Here is a 22,884-nt window from a genome sequence, read left to right as displayed (position 1 = left end):
CTGCCCCCACGATCTCCCACCTTTGGCCATCATCTCTCTCTGTTCTCCTGGTCCTGTCCCCTCTAACTCAACTCCCTCACATCCCTCTCTCCATCCTGCCTTTGTATGGCCAATTCTGGCCCTCTGCTCTAAGCCCAGGGGAGGCCCAAGGGTTCTTTTAATGATTTTCCTGGCCTATCCTCCAAACCCTTATGGGAGGTAACTGTGGTGAGGGATGCCAGCGAATGTGGATCTCCAACTCATCGCTGCTCACCAAGCTGGCTGGCTGCCCACTCCAAGTCCTCATTCATTTGCTCAATTACATTTGTTGAGCGCTTACCATGTGCAGAGCACTGTACTAAGCTCTTGGGAGAGTACAATACAACAATAAGCAGACACATTCCTTGCCCACAAGAACTTCTCTGCTTTCCAGCCTGCAGGAAGGGACATCACTGGCAACCTGCCATTTTCCAAAACATCTATCAGGACAAAATACTCAGAGAAGCAAAATTCCTCAAGGAAATGACTCATGCAGGGGTGGCTGGGGTTAAAGCTATTTCCCAGGTTGTAACATGGAATTAATGAGTGAGTGAGTGTGTGTGTGTATGTGTCTGTGTTTCAAACATGAACAGGCAATAGGAAAAAACAGGTGGGTTGTCTTTGTCTTTGTCTTTGTCCAGAGAGGGAAGACTCTTTCAAAGTCAAACTATTTTCCCCCTCCTTTAAATCCTCCTAAGGATTCTCACTTGGATTAATAATGACCATATTGAGAACAAAAACGGCAACACATCGAATCTGAAGTTTCTATTTTGCCAAAGCACCTTCACAATACTCGTCTTATTTATTACCTCACATCAAGATAAGAAGAGTCAGGTATGATCTCCATTTTACGGTTGAGGACACTGAGGCACAGAGAGGTTAGGTGATTTGCCCAAGGTTACAGAGAAGGCCAATGACAAAGCTGGTCTAGAAACTGGGTTTCCTAACTCCCAGTCCCATGTTCTTTCCATTAGGCCACACTTTGTGTGTATTTCAGTCTTTTTTTTTGTCCAGTGATAAGTGGCTGGAAAGTAATATTTTCCACCTAGTTCAGTCAGGATGAGCTTAAGAACCCTATGTGCGGTTTGAGGAAACAAGGCAACTTCCTGGGACAGGCCTCCTGCTTGGTCTAAGAGACTGAAAGATTGACACCCACTGCCTGAGGCATGGTCATGTTCCAGCCCCTCCCTCCTTCTCCTGCTTGAACCTAGGACTCGTACTGACACTATTGAGGACAGCAGCAGCTGGGTGAAGGGACGGGATTAGGGAGTGGTAAACACTGGGGACACTGTCAATCAGGTTGACATGCCCAAGGCAGAATTTCCAGGGCGACTCAGAGTTGGGAAGTTTTGTACCTCCACTGAGGCTTGGGTCACCTGCAGGGCTTGCCGTGCTAATCAGACACTGGATGGAGGGAGGGCTGCAATTGTCTTAGTGGTTAGAGCATGGGCTTGGGAGTCAAAAGGACCTGGGTTCTAATTTTACTTCCACCACAGGCCTGCTGTATGACCTTGGACAAGTCGCTTAACTTCTCTGGATCTCAGTTACCTCATCTGTAAAATGGGGATTACCTGTCTGAGCTCCATGGGACAGGGACTGTGTCCTTCCTGATTAACTTGTATCTACCCCGGCACTTAGAACAGTGCTTGGCGCATAGTAAGTGCTTAACAAGTATTATTATCATTATCAACAGCAAACCAGAGCTCTCTACCAAGAGGTTGAGCCAGCCAGACCCTACGGGCTCTGTGACTCCTTCACAACCACCTTGCCGGTCGACCCCTGCCATAGTCCAAATCTGCCATCACCACTGACCAACCACCGGGTCCCCAAGTTGCCCGTCAAAACCACCCTCCCAGTGGGTTCCCCATGGGACTCCACGGAGGGAAAGAAATCAGAGGCCCAGACGCAAAGGCTACAGAGTATGGTGTTGGTGGAAAAGGTCTGTTTAACTCAGTCAACAATGAACCAACTGCTGTTAAGCCAGCAGCTTTCTAAGCATGGATACAGGCCAATTTTCATTTCCATTTTATTGCCAGAGCAGAGCGAACCCAAGGCAAAGAAGAGCTGACACATAGGTTACAGCAGCTCCCGTGGGAGAGGAAGGGCAAGGGGACCGGCAGGGCGATGCTCCTGAGGGTGAGATGAAAAAGGAATGCAGCAGAAGGGAGCTAGGTCAGATTATAAAAACTTGTCTTCTGGAGAGGTACAGGCAGGAATTTAGAGAATCACGAATGGTGTGTACAAGGTGCTAATGGGATTGCTGTTCCCCAAATCCCACTCCCCATGGACCAAGAGCACCACTGGTTCAAATAAACATTTCTTCCTCCAGTGAGGGCGAGCACGGGAAATCTGTTCGCACAGGAAGCTGAGCAGATAGAGAGACCTGCATGACCCATGTACAAGTGCTCCATGCCGGATCACTGGAGGGAGAGTCAGAGATGGGGAGGGGAGAGCTAGGGGTTTTGGATGGTCTATGCTGGGTAACTGGAGGGAAGGTCAGAGATGGAGAGGGGAGAGTTAGGGGAGTTGGACCGTCCATGGTGCCGACCGTGGGGTTGGGTTGTCTAGAGGGGCAAACCGGCACATAGTTTCTTCAAGTGTTCTAGAGTCACCCCACCCATGGATTCAGAGTCCCACAGACTGTGGGGCTGCTGTGGGGATGGCATTGCTCAAGGGCTGATATTGGGAAGTGGATCTTTCCCAAGGGCAAGGATGGGGACTCTGGAGAAGCGGGGGGATGCCATTTTACCCTGAGTGGGTAAGGTTCAGTCCAACCCAGAGCCACAATAGCTAGCCTTCTCCCTACCTGATTCTCGGTTGTCCCTATGTGACGTCCACAGAGTTCTCACTGTCCCCCGCCCCCTGCCGAAATGTTCCTGTCCCAGCTTTCCCCGATTGAGGGGCTGGAGCAGTGACCCTTCTTGGGATACCACCTGTGATAAGGACCCAATCAATCCCCGTGTTGTGCGAGGCACAGTGACATCCCAGGACATTCACCCATCGTTTGGCTTCTCCCAGGAGGTTCCTGACCCAGACTCCTCCTCAGGCATGACTTCCCCTCCACAAGACTGGCCACCTTCATGGCTGTGGAAAGAAGGATACAGGTCATCCTTTGCATAGAAGAGGCTGGGAAACCAGAAGCTCCTTAAGGGAGGGGATTTTTTCTTTCCGTTTGCTTCCGAGAGCCTAACTCGGAGTCCAGCAATGGTCAGTACACTGACTTTCAGTGGAAGTGGGGCCCACGGACTTAGACCAAAGCTCGGAAAGGTCATCAGCTTGAAGGTGCTCAGAGGGGCTGGGGAGATGGGGGTCAGTTGTCACTGAGAGCCAGGATGATCTGAAAGTGGGTGACCACGGATCAGGGCTTTGAGTGACCACAGACCAGGCCTTCATCAAGCCATTTTTTTTTTTAAGAAAGAGGGTGACATCCGAAAGATGGATTTCTGAATCTGCCACTCTAGGAACAGGGAATTTTCATAACCTCATAACCTGAGTCTTTCTCTTGGTTTCAGTCTTTCTCTTTAGAGTCTCAGAGCTTATTTCTGATCGGGGATACAACCCCTGGGGAGTGTGGTGGGGAGAAGACTCCCAGGTTGGGCACATGCATCTTTACAGCCAAAACTGGGGTAGTTCCTGTCACTCGCACTCACTGTCTCACAAACACTCACTCTCACAAATACTCTCACGCACATACTCTCACTGCCTCCCACACACTCACCTTCTACTCATAGGTTCACTCACACACATCCACTCAGACACACACATTCATTCACGCACACACATACAAATACATTCACTCTCACACACACTCAAACATACATTCACTCACACACACATTCACTCACACACTCACTCTCAGTCTCTCTCACTCACACACATACACACACTCCTTCAGTGGGACAGGACCTTGTCTCAGGAAGAGGCCTCTTACCTGTCCTCTGTCACCCAGAGTCCTTAAAACGTTGACCACCTCCTGCTTCCCGGCCGCCTCTGCCTGCGAGGGGAGGTAAATGAAGCATGAAACCACAGCTTGTGGCTGGACAGCTGTGGACAGTTGGGAAATTGAGGCAGAAAACAGAAGACCCCTACTCGCCCACCACTGACACTGGGATTCTCTTGACAGGAGGCCCACAACCATGGGGATGAGGAGACAGACTGGGCATCTTGGGCCACTTATCCATGGCATCCGGCTCCCTTCCCAGTGGGTCCGGCGGCAGGCTCGAGGGGGCTGGAGGGCAAGGTGGGAAGTGCCAGAGGGGCCCCGAATCCTGCTGGCATGAAGGGAGAGGCATGGAGGGGTGTGGACCTCGGCCGCACCAGGACTCACCACTTGCAAGGGGCTCTGGCCGGTGTAGCCCACCTCAGCCCAATCCGCCCCGGCTTGCCGCCACACCATCAGCCCGTCTACGTCTCCATTCGCAGCCAGCCTGGGGGGCGACAAGTGACCAGACCCATCTTGCATCTCTCCCGCTGGCCCTTCTCTCCTGGGGAAGGGACAGGGATGGAGGCCAGGGACTTGGGGATGGGGGCAGGGATGGAGGTCAGGGACCAGAGGAGTAGGGCTTGATCAGGAGCCAAGGACCAGGGGAATGGGGCAGGGGCAGGAAAGGGGGAGTGGGTCAAGGCCAGAGGCCAGGGACCAGAGTCCAGGGGAGTAAGGAGGGACCAGCAGCCAGGGGCAAAGACCAGGAGATTGGGTGGGTCCAAGAGTTTGTGGGAAGCAGCTTGGCATAGTGGATAGAGCATATAGTAGACTCAGAAGGACATGCATTCTAATCCAGTCTCCACCATTTGTCTGCTATGTGACTTTGGGAAGTCACTTCACTTCTCTGTGCTTCAGTTCCCTCATCTGTAAAATGGGGATTGAGACTGTGAGCCCCATGTGGAACAGGGACTGTGCCCAACCCTATTTGCTTGCATCTACCCAGCACTTAGTAAATAAAAAATAAATAAATTGTGGTATTTGTTAAGCACTTACTATGTGCAAAGCACTGTTCTAAGTGCTGGTGGATACAAGGTTGTCCCACGTGGGGCTCACAGTTTTAATCCCCATTTGACAGATGAGGGAACTGAGGCACAGAGAAGTTAAGTGACTTGCCCAAGGTCACACAGCTGACCAGCCGCAGAGTCTGGATTAGAACCCGTGACCTCTGACTCCCAAGCCCGTGCTCTTTCCACTGAGCCACGCTGCTTGGCACATAGTAAGCACTTAGCAAATAACAACATGATTTATTATTATTATTATTATTAACGGCTAGGGAGTGGGGGGTGTTGGGCAGGGCCAGTGGCCAGTGACCAGGGGGCAGGACCAGTGTCCAGGGAGGACCGGGGAGCGTAAAAGGGAGGGACTAGCGGCCAGGGACCAGAGGGTGAGGAGAGGAACAGCATGGTGTAGTAGGTAGAGCATGGGCCTAGGAGTCAGAAGATCATGGGTTCTAATCCCAGCTCCACCACTTGTCTGCTCTGTGACCTTGCAAGGTACCTCTGTGCCTCAGTTACCTCCATCTGTAAATGGACTAGATAGAGATAGAAAGACCCACAGAGGCAGACTCAGAAAGACGGGGGAGGGTGACAGGGAGGGACTTGCAGCCAGGGACCAGAGGGTGAGGAGTAGCATGGTGTAGTAGATAGAGCATGGGCCTAGGAGTCAGTCAGAAGATCATGGGTTCTAATCCCAGCTCCACCACTTGTCTGCTCTGTGACCTTGCAAGGTACCTCTGTGCCTCAGTTACCTCATCTGTAAAATGGGGATTAAGAATGTTAGCCCCACTTGGGACAGGGACTGTGTCAACCTGATTACCTTGTTCCTACCCCAGTGAGTAGAACAGTGCTTGGCACATAGTAAATGCTTAACAAATACCACAATTATTATTATTATTAGGGTGGGGCGGGGCCATGGACCAGGGGGCGTGGCCATGGACCGGGGGCGTGGCCAGAGGCCAAGGGAGGGGCGTGGCCAGGAACCAGGGGGCGGGGGCGGCGGCGTGGGGAGGAGATTACAACAGCCTCAAACAGCTGAGCAAGCAACCCCAAGGGGGTGAATCAGCTGGGGAAATTATTAGGGTTGTCCAGGGCCTCGTTTCACCCGATGGGTGGGGCGAGGACCAGATTTTTTAAAGGAGACAGAGAGGGGAGAGACTCCAGTTTCATATTTCACAACACGATTTTCCCCTCCGGCACTTAAGAGGTAGAACGAGAGCCTGAGCTCAAAGGAGAGGGAGCGAGTCTCAGAGAGAGCCAGACTCGATAGAGACAGAAAGACCCAGAGAGGCAGACTCAGAGAGACAGACGGGCACTGATAGAGACAGACAGATCGAGAAAGAGACAGATCCAGAGACACTGCCATACCAAGAGAGATGGACCGGGAGAGACGGAGCCAGGCCCAGAAAGACAGATCCAGAACTAACAAAACTGACAGAACCGGAGAGACAGAGAGAGACAGGCCCAGACACGGAAAGACAGACTCAGAACCAGAAAGACAGATTCGGAACCAGAGAGAGAGACCCAGAGAGACTGACAGACCCAGAGAAAGACAGGCCCAGAGAGAAACAGAAACAGAGAGATAGCACCAGATCCAGCAAGACAGACTCAAACTCAGAGGTGATAATAATGGTGGTATTTCTAAAGCGCTTACTATGTGCAGAGCACTGTTCTAAGCTCCGGGGTAGATACAGGGTAATCGGGTTGTCCCACGTGAGGCTCACAGTTAATCCCCATTTTACAGATGAGGGAACTGAGGCACAGAGAAGTGAAGTGACTTGCCCACAGTCACACAGCTGACAAGTGGCAGAGCTGGGATTCAAACTCATGACCTCTGACTCCCAAGCCCGGGCTCTTTCCACTAAGCCACGCTGCTTCACGGTGATGGATCCAGAGAGATTGATAGACCCAGGGGGACTGAGAGGCCCAGAGACAGAGAGAGATCTAGAGAGACTGAGCGACCCAGAGAGAGAAATTGGGTGGTCCACATTGGGTCACTGGAGGGAGAGTCACCGATACAGAGGGGAGAGTTAGGGGTATAGGATGGACCATATCGGATCACTAGATGGAGAGTCAGGGATAAAGAGGGGAGGATTAGGGATGTTGGTTGATAAACCCTGAATCTTGAAGGTGGTGTGTGTCCAGGAGGGCCAGCGGCACACGGTCCCTCTGAGCATCCTGGGGCCTCCACAGGACACACGTCCTGGGCTGGGTGGACTACGGGACTGACCTGGGGCAAGAACCTGTCTCCCGTTCAGATAATCGTACCTTCCCTCCCCTGGCCCAGCGAGCTGTGGGCCCTCCTCCCCTCCAGGCCTTCTCACCGTCATGAGCGACGGGGCGCGGGTCACTGGACGGGGTGGTGATAGCACCGGATGGGGCAGGAACGCCACCCTCCAAATGAGGTCAGTTCGCCTCTTTCCCTGCCTCCCCCAGCCAGACGCCTCCAGAGCAAGTGAGGTCCCGCTGGCTTCTGGCTTGTCATACAAGAACAACAAACCCTCCTCCTCTTCGTCCTTGCTTTCCTACAACCCAGATTAAGCCCCACCCCAGGAACTGAAGAGGATGGGATCAAACTTCACCGTTTCCCTAAAGGGCACTTGCACACTCCCTGGGATTAACGTCCTGCTCTCTGACCCTCTTAAAACAGAAAAGAGGAGTTTTACACAGTTGCGGTTTCAAGTTTAAATTTCAAGGCGGAGGCAGGGAAATAATAATAATAATACTGGTATTTGTTAAGCGCTTACTATGTGCCAAGCACTGTGGAATACCAGATGCTTCTCGCGTCTCCCGACCAACGATTCCTCTAGACTGTGAGCTCGTTGTGGGCAGGGAATGTGTGTGCTTGTTCATTCATTCATTCAATTGTATTTACTGAGCGCTTACTGTGGGCAAAGCACTGTATTAAGCTCTTGGGAGAGTACAACATAATAACAGATGCATTCCCTGCCCACAACGAAATCACAGTCTAGAACGGGGAGAGACAGACATTAATATAAATGTACATACGTGTTGTGGGGATGGGAAGGAGGATGAATGAAGGAGCAAGTCAGGGCAACGCAGAAGGGAGTGGAAGAGGAGAGAAGGGCTTAGTTAGGGAAGCCTTCTTGGAGGAGATGTGCCTTCAATAAGGCTTAGAAGTGGGGGAGAGCAATTATCTGTCTGATATGAGGAGGGAGGGCTTTCCAGGCCCAAAGTAGGTTGTGGGCGAGAGGGCAGTGGCAAGATAGATGACACTGAGGCACAGTGAGAGGGTTAGCATTAGAGGAACGAAACGTGCGGGCTGGGTTGTAGTAGGAGAGTAGCGAGGTGAGGTGGGGCGTGGGAGCGAGGTGATTAAGTGCATTAAAGCCAATGGTGAGGAGTTTTCGTTTGATGTGGCGGTGGATGTTTTTAGTTTGTTGTTGCACTGTACTCTCCCAAGCGCTTAGTATAGTGCTTAGCACACAGTAAGCACTCAAAAGATATGAATGAATGAATGAATGAATGATTTCAAAAGCAACTCCTGGCATCCAGCCCAGGGCAGGAGATTAAAGGTTCTGGAGAAGCAGGGAAATCTCCATCAACCGAGGAGCGAGCCGCCAACTCGGAGGAAGCCACCCTACTTGAGCGACAGAGAAATAGTTGCTATCCAACCATAAATAAATACAGTTGATTTTTTTAAATGGTATCTGTTAAGCGTTTAGTATGTGCTGAGCACTGTACTGAGCTCTGGCGTAGATACAAGGTGATTAGTTTGGATAAAGTCCATGTCCCTCATGGGGCTCACAGTCTTAATCACCATTTTACATATGAGGTAACTGAGGCATAGAGAAGTTAAGTGACTTGCCCCAGATCGGTCAATCAATCGATCACATTTGTGGAGCACTTACTGTGTGGAGAGCACTGTGCTGAGCTCTTGGGAGAGTACCGTATAACAATTTAACAGATACATTCCCTGCCCACAACAAGATCACACAATAGACAAGTGGCAGAATCGGAATTAGAACCCAGGTCCTTCTGACTCCCAGGCCTGTGCTCCATCCACTCGGCCGCGCTGCTTCCGATCGATCGATTGGCCCTGGGAATGAGTCGGGCAGGCTGGAGGGGCCAAAGCTCTGTTCACTGAACGGCGGCTGATTGGCACTGCTCAGATCTCTTGGGTGGAAGCGATAGGATGAGGGGTGAGAGCCTGCAGGGCAAAGGAAATGAGCCTCAACTAATCCCCTATTCCCAGCAGGAAAAGAAGACTGGTGGGCCCAGGGGACCGTGGGAACAGGAAGAGTAGAGGGTTTTAAGCAACCCCCTGTCCTCCCCCACCCCTAGGGTCAGCCCATTCAGCCCAAGACTGACTCTGACAGAGAGACCATGTGCTGGCAGCCCTCTTGAACACCTCCCCTTATGGAAGCAGCGTGGCTCAGTGGAAAGAGCCCGTGCTTGGGAGTTAGAGGTCATGGGTTTGAGTCCCGGCTCTGCCACATTTCAGCTGTGTGACTGTGGGCAAGTCACTTAACTTCTCTGTGCCTCAGTTACCTCATCTGCAAAATGGGGATTAAGACTATGAGTCTCACATGGGACAACCTGATTACCCTGTATCTAACCCAGCACTTAGAACAGTACTTGGCACACAGTAAGCACTTAACAAATGCCAACATTATTATTATTATTATGGTTAGACGTTAAGGGGTATGATTACCCCTATCTCTGATCTCTCCGTCCCTGATTCTCCCTCCAGTGACCCAGATGGACCATCCACCACCCCTGACTCTCCCCTCTCCATTCCTGACTTACCCTCCAGTGACCCAGCAGGGGCTTCTCATTCCCAGATCTTACCAAAACCCCACTGAGACCTGCTGATGCTTCTGATTGCACAGCTCTCTGGAGGAATGGATTCCACGTGCTCCTCTCTCACTAGGAGAAGAAATTCTTCTGCAGTTTGGTTTGAACCTGCCAACCCCCATCCCCGATGGGCACGCCTTGCCTTAGAGAGCAGTGATTCTGAGTTCCCCCTAACCAAGCCCCATGTGGCTCTATGAACTCCAATCCTGCCTTCTCTCAGCCTTCCTCTTTCCCGCCTGCTTCAAACTGAGTGTTTCAGTGTTATTTTTTTATGGTACTTGTTAAGCGCTTATTATGTGCTAGACACTGAACCAAGCACTGGAGTAGATACAAGCTAGTCAGGTCGAACTCAGACCGTGTCTTCCATAGGGGATACGGTAGGTCATGGGTTCTAGTCCCAGCTCTGCAACTTGTCTGCTGTGTGACCTTGGGCAAGTCACTTCACTTCTCTGTGCCTCAGTTACCTCATCTTTAAAATGGGAATTGAGACTGTGAGCCCCCTGTGGGAAAGGGACTGCGTCCAATCCATTTGCTTACCCACCCCAGCGTTTAGTACAGCGCCCGGGACATAGTAAACATGTAACAAATACCATAATTATTATCTCTAGACTGTGAGCACATAGTGGGCAGGGAATGTGTCCATTTGTTGTTATACTGTACTCTCCCAAGTACTTAGGAAAATGCTTTCCCCACAGTAGGCGTTCAATAAATCTGATTGAATGAATTTTGCAGATGAAGTAAATGAGGCATAGAGAAAAGCGAAGTGACTCGCCCAAGGTCACACGGCAAGTGACTGGCAGAGCCGGAAATGAAACCCAATTGGTTCTGATTCCCAGGCCCGTGCTCTATCCACTAGGCCATGCTGAGTCCTGGCAGTTTAGCACTCTGGGCGTCCCCGCAGCTCGGGTTCCACCGAACGTCTGAATCTCTCTCAGCTCCCTGCGCTCGCCAATGGCAAACCCAGTGCCACCCTGCTCAGGTTTAGAGCCCGTCCTCTCAGCTCGTTCAACAGGTTCTGCAGGGGGGGCCGGATCAGAGCAAACGTCGGGTCATCGTCTCTTTTGGGAAAGAATGCAATTTTGGGAGCCGCTCCCTTAATACGGTGCCTGGGCGGGGTGAGAGCATCAGGGTGCACCATGGGACAGAGGGGTGGAGGGGCAAGGAGCGGGCCACCGAAGGGTATGTAAGGTGCTGGATCCCCGAGGGGCCCAGGCTTTGGTGGCGATGGCAGGGGGAGGGAGCGCCCCCCCCTCCCCGGGGTTCAGTGGGAATGCTCGTGATTCCTTGGTGGAACCCAAGGCCAACTTCCTTGGTAAAATGGGGGGTTGCAGATGCCCCCGGGGCAGGGCAGGGGCATTCAGGGGAAAGCTAAGGCAGTTCCGTCTGAGCCCAGCACCTCCCAGACCCTCTGTGGAGTCTGGCACCTCGTCCAGAAATCCAGCTGCCAGGAAGGAGACTGATTCCAGAATGGCATTCCAGGGGGCAGCCAAGCAGAGTCAAGGCCCAAGGAAGGTGGCTACAGCTGTGGGGGGAATCCGCAAAGTTGCCGCCAGAGTAGAGCTGGTCAGCCAAGGCCAAAGAGTGGGTTTTGGCTTGCAGAGGTTGACCTGGGACCTCAAAAGAAACCCAGGTTTGGACTGGGGAAAAATAAGGGACAAACAGAGCGAGGCAAGGCCGGTGTGAAAGGACATCCACCCTGCAGTTCCGGCAGGTCCCCCCGGCCCCACCGCCGACACACACAACCCTGCATGGTGGGGGAAGTAAACCAGTCTCTCAGTCTCAAGTTTACCAAGAGCCCGAATACAGTCTGGGACCCAGGCAGACTGAGCCAAAATGACTGAAGAGGAAAACCTTCTTTCCCAAGACCGAGGTGAGCATATGAACTCGTCCCCACAGGAAGCCATCCAGCCGGAAATACCTGAAGGCCAAAGAGAGGTGTCCATGGACACACGTATGACAGGTCCAGGCTGGGTCACTGCAACAGGGACTGCAGTGACCAGTTCCCCGGGGGCGATGGAGCGATTACCCCCACAGCTTTTCTTGGGTCTCTGATAGGGCTCTCCAATCATTGCTAGAAAGACCAAAATCACAGCTTTCTCATAGTCCTTGGTTGTCTGTCCTCTCCCAGTTTTTACCCACCTAAAATCTCTGCCTCCTTGTCATCCCCACCCTCTAAACAAAAAGCTGGCACTTTAATGGAGAGAGATGTAAAGGGGTAGACAGGTAAAAATGGAACTGTTGTTCCCCAAATCCTACCCTACCAGGGGGCAAGGGGCACCATTACAGCTTGCAGTGGGGAGGGAGGTGAGAATTTAAAAAAACCCAACACATTTTTCCCCAACTGAAGGGTGAACCCGATAAATCTGTTCCAAAGACAGCTGTGTGGCCAGAAATGCCAGCCAGTATCAGAGGAGATTGGATAAAGCCATAGATGAACAATGTAACCTGGGTCATTTGAAAGAAAGTAAGGGGTGAAGAGGGAAGAGTTAGAGATGTTTCGTGGCTCATTCCCCCATTATGAGGATGAGTATTCAGAAGGATAATTAGCACACGGTCCTTCCAGGGGGCTACTCTGTCTGTAGGAGACAGAGTCCTGTGCTGGGTGGTCTAAAAATAACAATAATCATGGTATTTATTAAGCACTATATGCTAAGCTCTGTTCTAAGCACTGGGGTAGATACAAGAGAATCAGATCCCACATGGCATTCACATTCTAAGTAGAGGGTAGAACAGGTACTAAATCCTCATTTTGCGTCGAGGAAACTGAGGCGCAGAGAATCCAAGTGGCTTGCCCAAGGTCACAGAGCAGGGAGGTGGCAAAACTAGGATTAGAACCGAGGACCTCTGGTCTGTGAAGATGACCCAGCAGTGGTGCTGTTCATGATCTCTTGCCACCAATCTGAAGCTTGTTTGTCCAGTTCGGGAAGAAGGAAACTCACTGGCTTCCAGGTCAAACAAAAGAAACTGACTGTGACCAAACCCTTCCCCCACCCACCCCATCTGCTCTCACTCCCACCACACTCCAGCCCACATCCTCCATGCCAGCCCTTCCTGCCCCACCTCCAAGCCTCGGGCATAGGACATCCTCCTCGCTCCTGCCCAACTCACTCCCGGACACAACTTAGAGTCTCACTTCCACCAGGAACCTTCTCTGATTGACTCTACCCACTCTCCTCCTCTCTGGTCTGGTCTCTGTCTCTGTTCCATCCCCTTTTGTCATTTCTACCTTATGCTGATTGTCTGCCATGTTTCTCCTCATAGATGGGTCTCCACAAGGAGCGGGACCATTCCCCTCAGAAACTGCCTGGACTAATGGAAAGAGCACGGGCCTGGGAGTCAGAGGACCCATGTTCTAATTCTGGCTCCCTCACATACCTGCTGTGTGATCTTGGGTAAATCACTTAACTTCTCTGTGGCTCAGTTCCCTCATCTGCAAAATGGGGATTCAATACCTGTTCTCTTTCCATATTAGACTGGGAGACCTATGTGGGACAGGGACTTGTGTCCAACCTGATTATCTTGCATCTACCCCAGTGATCAGACTAGTTCTTGGCATGTAGTGGGCTCTTAACAAATACCACAATTACCATTATGTCTCTTTCCTACCACATTCTTCAGTGGGCCCTGGGTATAGGTTCTGAGATGCCTTTTTTATTTAATATTTTTATGGTATTTTTTGAGCACTTACAATATGCCAGGCACTGCATTAAGCGCTCAAGTAGATACAAGCTAATCAGGTTCCACAGTCAATCAGGTTGGACACTGTTCATGGCCCACGTGGAGCTCCCCATTTTGCAGATGAAATAACTGAGGCACAAAGAAGTTAAGTGACTTGCCCAGCATCACACAGCAGACAAGTGGAGAGCCGGGATTAGAATCCAGATCCTTCTGATTTCCAGGCCTGTGTTCTATCCACTACCACGCTGCTCCTCAAAATCTTGAAATCCTTAGGCAAACAGGAAACATACTGGCATACCATACTTTTCCCGAACCATCTGAACATTTTGGAAGGTGAGGGCAGGAAATATGTCTGTTTATTGATATATTATACTCTCCCAAGAGTTTAATACAGTGCTTTCGACACAGTAGGCGCTCAATGAATACGACTGAATCAATGAATGAATGCCTGGAGCCCCCCACCCTTTTCCCAGAACATATCTCCCCAAACCCGCCAGACAGGTACATCTGACCAGGCATCTAAAAGTACCCTCCCGCAGCCCACGAGAAAGGAGTAAATTGGCCGAGGTAATTCAGGCCCTGTGAAGTTTGACCGTCATTATCCTGAGGGAGGACATTATTTTAATACCAGGGCAATGTTCGGGTGCCTTTCATCTCTCGGCTCGGAGCATGGCTACGTGCAGGGAGATGTGTGGCCACAGCATCATCACTGGGCGAACTTCCCTCCGGGCAAGACTGACCCCTCGGCTGGTCAGAGACATTTCTCTTTTCCCTAACCCAGTAAGTCAAACTCAGAACCTTCAAATGTCGCCAGATTTCGGCCTTATGGAATCGGGATCAGCAGCAATCCTAGTGAGGTGAGGATGAGGAGGTTTCTGGGGAGTCTAGACTGGAACCTCCTCATGGGCAGGGAATGGGCCTACCAACTCTGTTGTATTGACCTCTACTAAGCACTTAGTATGGTGTTCTGCACAAAGTAAGCGCTCAATAAATACCATTGATTGAGTGAGTGAATGGGACAGAGAAAATGGGCAGATGCTGGGATTGCTCTGCTCACCCTACCCTCCACCCATTTACTTCTTTGTTGAACACCCCCCCACTTGAAACCCCTGCAGGCTAGAGTTTAGACCCCCTCGAAGACTAAGCTTGTTGCAGGCAGGGGTCATGTCTTCCCACTCTGTTGTATTGTACTCCCAAGTGCTCAGTACAGTGCTCTGCATTTAGTAAGTGCTCAAGAAGAACCACTGCTGATGGTGACTGATGACTCTGGGTTAGGGAGGAGAAAGACACCACACAGAGTGGTGCCGAAAGACACCGTTCACAAATGTTTGCCCAATGTGGGCAAGGGCAGATAAATGCCAAGGAGTCTAAGGGATACAACCTGGGGACACAAAGCAAGGGTATATTTGGAGGGGGAGAGTGGGGGGGGGGGAACCACAGATACTGCAATTCAACCCAATACTGCTTCAGACAAGAACTATTCACCTCTTTCCCCTTTCATCAAGACCACTGCTTGGGATATCAGAAAGATGGTGCCCAAATCAGATCTTTCCAAGATGGCCATTGTACATGTGCAACATCAGAGGGGATGAGGTGGTTCTGGAGTTGCACTACTTTCTCTGATGCTGGGCATGCGTGGCAGCCATTTTAAATGACAATAATGGTGGTATTTATTAAGCACTTACTATGTGCCAGGCACTGTACTATGTGCTGGAGTGGAGACAAGCAAATCGGGTTGGACACAGTCCCCGTCCCACGTGGGGCTCACAGTCCCAATCCCCATTTTCCAGATGAGGTAACTAAGGCACAGAGAATTGAAGTGACTTGTCCAAGATCACACAGCAGACAAGTGGCAAGTGGCTGGGATTAGGAACCGGGTCCTTCTGACACCCAGGCTTGTGTTCTATCTATTAGGCCTCGCGGCTCGTTTTGTGATGTGGGGTTGGCTGATGGAGGAGTGGGAAGGGAGACCAATGCAGAATCTGGTGCTTGGAGCTCAGCTCTGGCCTCTAGGCGCTGTCCCATTGAGACCCTGGTATGACCCTGCTGCTGGGACCCCACCAAATCCTCCCAGCTGAGCCACTTATCAGCTGTGTGACTTTGGGCAAATCATTCAACTTCTCTGTGCCTCAGTTTCTGCATCTGCAAAATGGAGATTAAGACTGTGAACCGCCTGTGGGACAACCTGATTACCTTGTAACTAAGCCAGCACTTAAAATAGTGCTTAAAATAGTAAGCGCTTAGCAAATATTATCAGTTTTATTATCAGAATTTAGTACAATGCCTGGCACATAGTAAGCACTTAAGAAATACCATCATCATCATCACAGACCCAGGGCTGAGGCAGTCCACAAGGACCAGTGATGAGTGTGGCTTTCTCTTAAAGGGGTCACCACCCTGTAAGTGGTTCAGTTTAGAGGATGAGTGGCCAGAGAGAGGCCCTGGATGTTCTCTCGACCAGAGCCAGCTGATGAGGTACAGCTGAAGGATCCGTTCTGCTCCTGTCCCTACCCCGGGTCCAGGTGAGATCTGGTGAGGATGGGGAAGGTACTGGAGAGGTGGGAAACCAGGGCCAGGAGCCGTGGTCTGGACTTTTACCTCTGGAGCTGGATGCCACAGCTTCTCTCTCCCTTGAATCGGGTCAGAGTAGGATCACCTGCTGCAGCCAGTTAGCCAGAATGAGCGAGATAGCCACACAGCACCCGACACAGCAGCAGCGATCCCCGCTGGCAAAAGCCAAGACCACCGGGACCTGCCAGAGCCAAGCCCTGTGCCCTCAGCCCAGCCCCTGGCATCCACGTGAACCGCCCCCAGATAGACAATGATGGAGGCCAAAGTTCACCTCTCCACCTAAGGGAGGGACAGAGTCTCTCCGGGAAGCTGGAGGAGGAGTCCGGGGAGTGTGACAGATGAGGGGGGCCCAAAATTTAATAGTCCCAGGGACCGCCGAGGTCTTAATAGGGTCCTGCTCCTGCTGGCTCATGCCCTCTGGCCCTCTGCATCTTCGGCTCTTACCTGCAGAGTTCTGTGCCAACTCCTTGCAGCTCCTGCGGTGAAAGCTCGGCCCCAGCAGCTCGCAGCGCATCGATCACGTCCAGGTGCCTGCAAGAAGAACACCACCGGCCCACCTCCAGGGGGTGGCCGGAGAGACCCCAATCCCAAACCCCCAAGCTCCCCACCAGAGATCCCCAGTTTAGAGAATCAACGTCAAAAGGGGAGTCCCGTCTCCAGGGGGCGAGATGAGGCGGGGGGAAGGGCCATCGGCCACAGAATGCAATCAGTCAATCAATCGATGGTATTTACTGAGTGCTTATTATAACAGTAATAATGATGGCATTTGTTAAGCGCTTACTATGTGCAAAGCACTGTTCTAAGCCCTGGGGCGGATACAAGATGATCAGGTTGTCCACATGGGGCTCACAGTTTTCATCCCCATTTTACAAATGAGGTAACTGAGGCACAGAGAAGTGAAGTGACTTGCCCCAAGTCAAAGAGCTGACAAGCGGCGGAGCTGGGATATAAACCTTGACCTCTGACTCCCCAGCCCATGCTGTTTTCAATGAGCCATGCTGCTTCTCCTCTATTATGTGCAAAGCACTGCACTATGCACTTGGGAGAGTATGACACAACAGAATTAGCAGACACATTGCCTGCCCATGAGTGCTTACTATGTTCAAAGCCCTGTACTAAGTGCTTGGGCGAGTAAAATATAGCAGAATTAGCAGACACGTTCCCTGCCCATCACGAATGCAAGGCCTGAAATTCCACGGTCTCTCCCTGGAGTGGTCCTGGTTTCCACAGGCCACCCCTGGCACCCTCAGAAAGGCTGCAGAAGTTGGGAAGTACCAGAGAGAAGGGGTACAAAAGGGGTACACGGTGTGTCCCACCAAGGCGGGCCAAGGCAGGGTGGCTATTGGCACTGGGATCCTGGGGACATCCCTCAGCAGAGAGCTGGCCCGGCCAGAAACTCAGGCCGAGGCTCCCTGCTGGAAAGATCACGAGGGAGCCAGCCTTCTCCCCGTCTCTCAGGTCCACAACCTTGATCTGGTCCACATCCTGAGTCTGTCCTGGAAAGCCCTCCCTCCTCATATCCAACAGGCAATGACTCTTCCCACCTTCAAAGCCTTATCCGAGGCACATCTCCTCCAAGAGGCCTTCCCTGACTAAGCCCTAATTTCCTCTTCTCCCACTCCTTCCTGTGTCACCCTGATTTGCTCCCTTTATTCACCCCCAACTCAGCCCCTCAGTACTTATGATTTACACATCCATAATTGATTTATCTACATCAATGTCGGTCTCCCCCTCTAGACAGTAAGCTCCTTGTGGTCAGGGTCAGGGAATGTGTCTATCAACTCTGTTATAGTGCACTCTCCCAAGTGTTTAGTACAGTACTCTGCACACAGTAAGTGCTCAATAAATACGGTTGATTGATTGATTATCCTCTTTATTTTTCAACCCCTTTTTTCACCAAATCCTGTGTGTTCTTTCTCCACAACATCTCTGAAATCTGCCCTTTCCTCTCCATCCAAACTGCCATGACACTGATCTAAGCAATTACTGCATTAGCCTCCTTGCTGACCCCCCCGTCTCCAATCTCCCCTCTCCAGTCTTCACTCTGCTGCCCATATCATTTTCCTAAGACATCTTTCTGCACATATCTCCCCACTCCTCAAAAACCTCCAATAGTTGCCCATCGCTCCCCACAGCCAGCAGAAATTCCTCACCATATTGGCTTTAAGACATTCAAACAGCTCTTTCCCCCTTATTTATCCTCTCTCCACTCTTATTGTACCCCAGCTCCTACGTTTCATTCCACTCAAGCCAACCCACTCTTATCCTCGTCTCTTGCCACTAACCTCTTGCTCGTACCCTCCCTATTTCCTAGAACTTCCCCTCCCTTCTCATCTGGCAGACTACTGCTCTTCCTATCTTCAAGGCCCTTCTAAAATCACCTCTCCTCCAGGAGACCTTTCCTAATTAATCTCCCATCTCTCCACCCTAATTACCATCCAACTGCCACTTCAGCACTTGAGTGTTCACCCCGCCTCCGCCTCCGGGTCGCAGCATTTATGTACACTTCTTTATACTCAATTACTTCCCCTATCCATAATTTATTCTAGTGTCTCTCTCCCGGCTAAATGGTCAGCCCCTTGAGGTCAGGGATCATGTCTACTAACTCTGTTGTACTCTCCCAAGTGCTCAGTACAATGCTCTGAACAGAATAAGCATGTAATATTCAATATTGATTGACTGATTGAGGCTTGAATTCCACACCCAATCCCCACCCAGGGGCTGGGGAAGAGGAGTTGAGGACCACTTCTTTCCTGGAGGCTCCAAAAGTCATCACACTTTCCTCTTACTTTAAAATGGTGTCAGTGGATCAACCATCCCCCGCCTCAACTCTCTGACTGAATCCATTTCCCAGCCAATCACGCTGCCTGTTTCTCTCCTTTCCGGTTTGGTGAGCATCTGCCATCCCAGTGGGACAGACAAGGCCTGTCCAGACATGGTTTCCCATAGAAACCATTCTGACCTAGAAACCACATGGGCAGCGTTCCTTGGCTCCCGATGAGGAAAGCAGGCTGGGATTCGAACCCACGACCCCGCCATTTTGATGGGCCTTCTGGATGCTTGAGCTGCCCACAGCAACAAATCAAGGCTCCACCCTCCAGTCTGGCTCCCAGACCCTCTGTTCACTCGCCTCTCCTCTCTAGGTTCCAACTCCAATTGCTGGTCCTTCCCAGGGTCCCCACACACCCCATAAATAGGGACAACCATACCCCAGGGTCCAAGAGAGCCACCTGGTTGGCTGAGCGCAGAGAAAGAGGGTGGGGATGGTGGTCAGAGTGGTGGAATTCTAGGATCCCAATCCCAAATCCCAGGGCCTAAAGCCCTGAGTCATTTTTATTGGTATTTGTTAAGAGCTTACTATGTGCCAGGCACTATACTAAGCCCAGGGATAGAGACAAGCTAGTCAAGTGGAGCACAGTCCATGTCCCACTCAGGACTCCCAGTCTTAATCTGGAGAAGGAGCGTGGCTCAGTGGGAAGAGCATGGGCTTTGGAGTCAGGGCTCATGAGTTCGAATCCTAGCTCTGCCACTTGTCGGCTGACTGTGGGCAAGTCACTTAACTTCTCTGTGCCTCAGTTCCCTCATCTGTAAAATGGGGATTAAGACTGTGAGCCCCACGTGGGACAACCTGATTCCCCTATGTCTACCCCAGCGCTTAGAACAGTGCTCGGCACATAGTAAGCGCTTAACAAATACCAACATTATTATTATTAATCTCCATTTGACAGATGAGGTGACTGAGGCACACAACAAAATTAAGGGATTTGCACAAGGTCACAGAGCAGGCAAGTGGCAGAGCTGGGATCAGAACCTGGGTCCTTCTCACTCCCAGGCCCGTGCTGTGTCTACTAGGCCACGCTGCTTCTCATGACCTCTGATGGCCAGGCCAGAACCACCCAAGGCTCTGCGCTTGGGTTTCTGCCAGCCAAGGGTCAGCAGGGCTGCACCGCTGGAGTGGTGGCCGTGGAATCTGAAATATTTCCCTATGGGAAACCCCTTGAAATGCCCAGGGGCAGCAAGAAGCAGCTGGAGGAGCCAGCAAGGGGAAGGAGAGAAGAGAGGAAGAGAAGACCGGCTAGGTGTTGACTTCAGGCCTGCAGCCAGCTGGGCCCAGCAGCGGGGACTGAGGGAGGCCCCAAGCCCCTAGTCGGGGTGGCAGAGACCCGGGGCATACCAGCCCGATCACAAGGTGGCCGGGACCCGGCTGATGGAGATGGAGATGTTGCCGCAGTTTGGAGATCTAAATTCCCTCTCATCCCCAAAATAAACATGGAGGTAGTCAGGAATACAGGCCTGAGGCAGCCAGAAAGGCTCAACTTAAGGGAGAGAAGGCTGGGAGGGGTTGGGATGGAGGGATGGCAGCAAAAGGCTCGATGAAAATCTTGGAGGAAGACCATTTGAGGGTGGGCAAGGAGCAAGGAGGATCTGTCTGCAGGCCAGATGAGAGGGAATGGTTGGGCCGGCAGCAGGGAGGCTATTGGAAGACCATCGGACTTGAGAATGTGTCGCCACAGGGAGAGAGTGGGTTGCCCTTTCTGGACAGGTGCAGAGAGCAGCCTGCTGGCTCCCGGGTGGGAGGTGGTGGGTGAGGACTGGGAGAGGCTGGGAGGAGAGGGTAGGGGAATGACTAGCCTGGGAGGCTGCTGGATCCCAGATGGGCAGTGAGGGATGAGAACTGGGAGGCACCAGGGGAAGGAGGAGGGGGAATGACCGGTCTGGGAGGATAGTGGCTCTCGGGTGGGAAGTGGTACGTGAGGACGGGGAGACGCTGGGAGGAGAGGGCAGAGGAATGACCAGCCTGGGAGGCTGCTGGATCCCGGATGGGCAGTGAGGGATGAGAACCGGGAGGCACCAGGGGGAAGATGAGGGGGAATGTCCGGTCTGTGAGGCTGCCAGCTCCTGGGCAGGCAGTAAGAGGCAAGGACCAGGGGGGAAAGAGCGGGGGAGTGACCAACCTGTAAGGCTGCCAGGAGTAGGGGGACACTGGTGCTGCTGGTGACACAGGCAGCATCCAGCATGACAGTGAAAAGAACCCCAAATTTCAGCATCTTCAAGCAACCCAGGAAAGGGTTGGGAGGGTGGGGCTTAGTTGTCCCCCCACCCCCGCAGCTCTGTTTGAACCCCGGATGGCTTTAGAGTCCTGTGGACCCTGCCAGTCCCCACAGCAGCAATAATAACTATGGTACTTGTTAAGCACATACCATGTGCCAGGCACTCTACTAAGCACTGGAGTGGCTCCAAGCAAATCAGGTTGGACACAGTCCTCCTACATGGGGCTCGCAGTCTTAATCCCCATTTTACAGATGGCATTATACCTGTCCAAGAATAAACTATTGACAAATAAAAAGTAGAGTGTGTTTTTCTTAGGGGCACAACTAGTGTTCACACTTCAGTCCATTCTTAGTGACATTCATAAGTTTTTGTTTTTGACCCTGATAAGAAGACAACCGCTCTCACGTTCATCATAGCGTAACCAACAGAAGCATGGCATCTTACATTACATAAGTAAGGGCATCTTTTTAAAAAAGTAAGTGGCATTTGTTAAGCACTGTACTAAGTGCTGGGGTAGATATAAGCTAATCATTCATTCAATAGTATTTATTGAGCGTTTACTATGTGCAGACCACTGTACTAAGTGTTTGGAATGTACCATTCGGCAACAGGTAGAGACAATCCCTGCCCAATGACGGGCTAAGCTAATCAGGTTGGATACAGTCCCTGTCCCACATAGGCCTCGCAGTCTTAATCCCCATTTTACAGATGAGGTAATTGAGGCCCAGAGAACTGAAGTGACTTGCTCAAGGCCACAGAGGAATAGTTGTGCTGGCTCTGGGCTTGCTAGCGAGGCACTGCCAAACCAGCACAGTCCTACTCTTCTAGCCCGGCATCCTCTTCCCCAGACACGAGCAGCAGAAACGGCATCACCCCGAGACGGGGATTGCATTTGGCAGCCAGTGGCACTGGGGCGGGGAGTGGGGGGTGGTCAGCTTCCTATCTGGAGCCCTTTCTACTATTGGCATGGCATGGCGTAGCGTGGCATGGCGGGCCCGGGGAATCCCAGCTGGTTGTGCAGATGCCAGCACCGGGCGTGGATCCCAGCTCCGCCCCGGGTTTGACGACTCACTCCGGCACCGACGCCCGCCTCTCCCTGGATAGGAAACGGGTGGGAGGGGATCGTGGGGGAGGGTCTGACCCAGTTCATCTCCCCCCGACCCGGGCCTTGGGGCTCAGCCTCCAGCGTACAACCCTCCCTGAAGCAGCATAGCATAGTGGCTAGAGCTCTGGCCTGGGAGTCGGAAGGTGATATGGATCCTAATCCCGGCTCTGCCACTTGTCTGCTGCGTGACCTTGGGCAAATCACTTCACTTCTCTGGGCATCAGTTAACTCATCTGCATAATGGGGATTGAGGCTGTCCAATCCGATTCTTTTGTATCCACTCCAGCGCTTAGTACAGCGTCTGGCACATAGTAAGCGCTTAACAAATGTCATCATCATGATTATTATTACCTCCCCTTCCCTGCTGGAGCCCCTGGTGGGAGGAGGACCAATCTTCCTTGAGTGGTTCAGAGTCCTCAACAGAATAACCAATGGCTGCCTTTGGCCAGACTTTCCCACATACAGTAGGCCTCCCAGTCAGTAGAGGTTGTGAGGAACTCCAAAAAGACTCACTAGGCCCCCATTCCTCAGTCCCAAGCCTCCCAGGCCAGGGGTGAGAGAGAGTTTAACTCTGCCTTCCCCAAGGTCCATTATTACTCAAAACATTACCATCCCGGTGAGTCGTTTAAGGACGAGGCGAGATTCTGAGTAATAAGCTGAGC

General features: G+C 51.8%; 1 protein-coding gene across 3 annotated transcripts in view; it reads right to left on the bottom strand.

The window, feature by feature from the left end:
• Nucleotides 1–1,945: 1,945 nt before the first annotated feature.
• ASPG (asparaginase) overlaps nt 1,946–22,884 on the bottom strand; it is a 68,637-nt gene continuing 47,698 nt past the window's right edge. For 2 of the 3 annotated variants that reach the window (XM_029073390.2, XM_039912121.1), the window contains 4 exons: nt 16,510–16,596; nt 4,346–4,445; nt 3,950–4,012; nt 1,946–3,102 (listed from right to left, as the gene is read on the bottom strand). In XM_029073390.2, coding sequence (XP_028929223.1) covers nt 3,097–3,102; nt 3,950–4,012; nt 4,346–4,445; nt 16,510–16,596 — 256 coding nt within the window. In that variant the 3' untranslated portion in view covers nt 1,946–3,096. The remainder of the gene's footprint in view (nt 3,103–3,949; nt 4,013–4,345; nt 4,446–16,509; nt 16,597–22,884) is intronic. The other variant, XM_029073403.2, reaches the window with a different exon arrangement.

This window comes from Ornithorhynchus anatinus, chromosome 1, assembly GCF_004115215.2.
Source record: "Ornithorhynchus anatinus isolate Pmale09 chromosome 1, mOrnAna1.pri.v4, whole genome shotgun sequence".
NCBI lineage: Eukaryota > Metazoa > Chordata > Mammalia > Monotremata > Ornithorhynchidae > Ornithorhynchus > Ornithorhynchus anatinus.
This window is presented reverse-complemented; position numbering and strand designations above follow the sequence as displayed.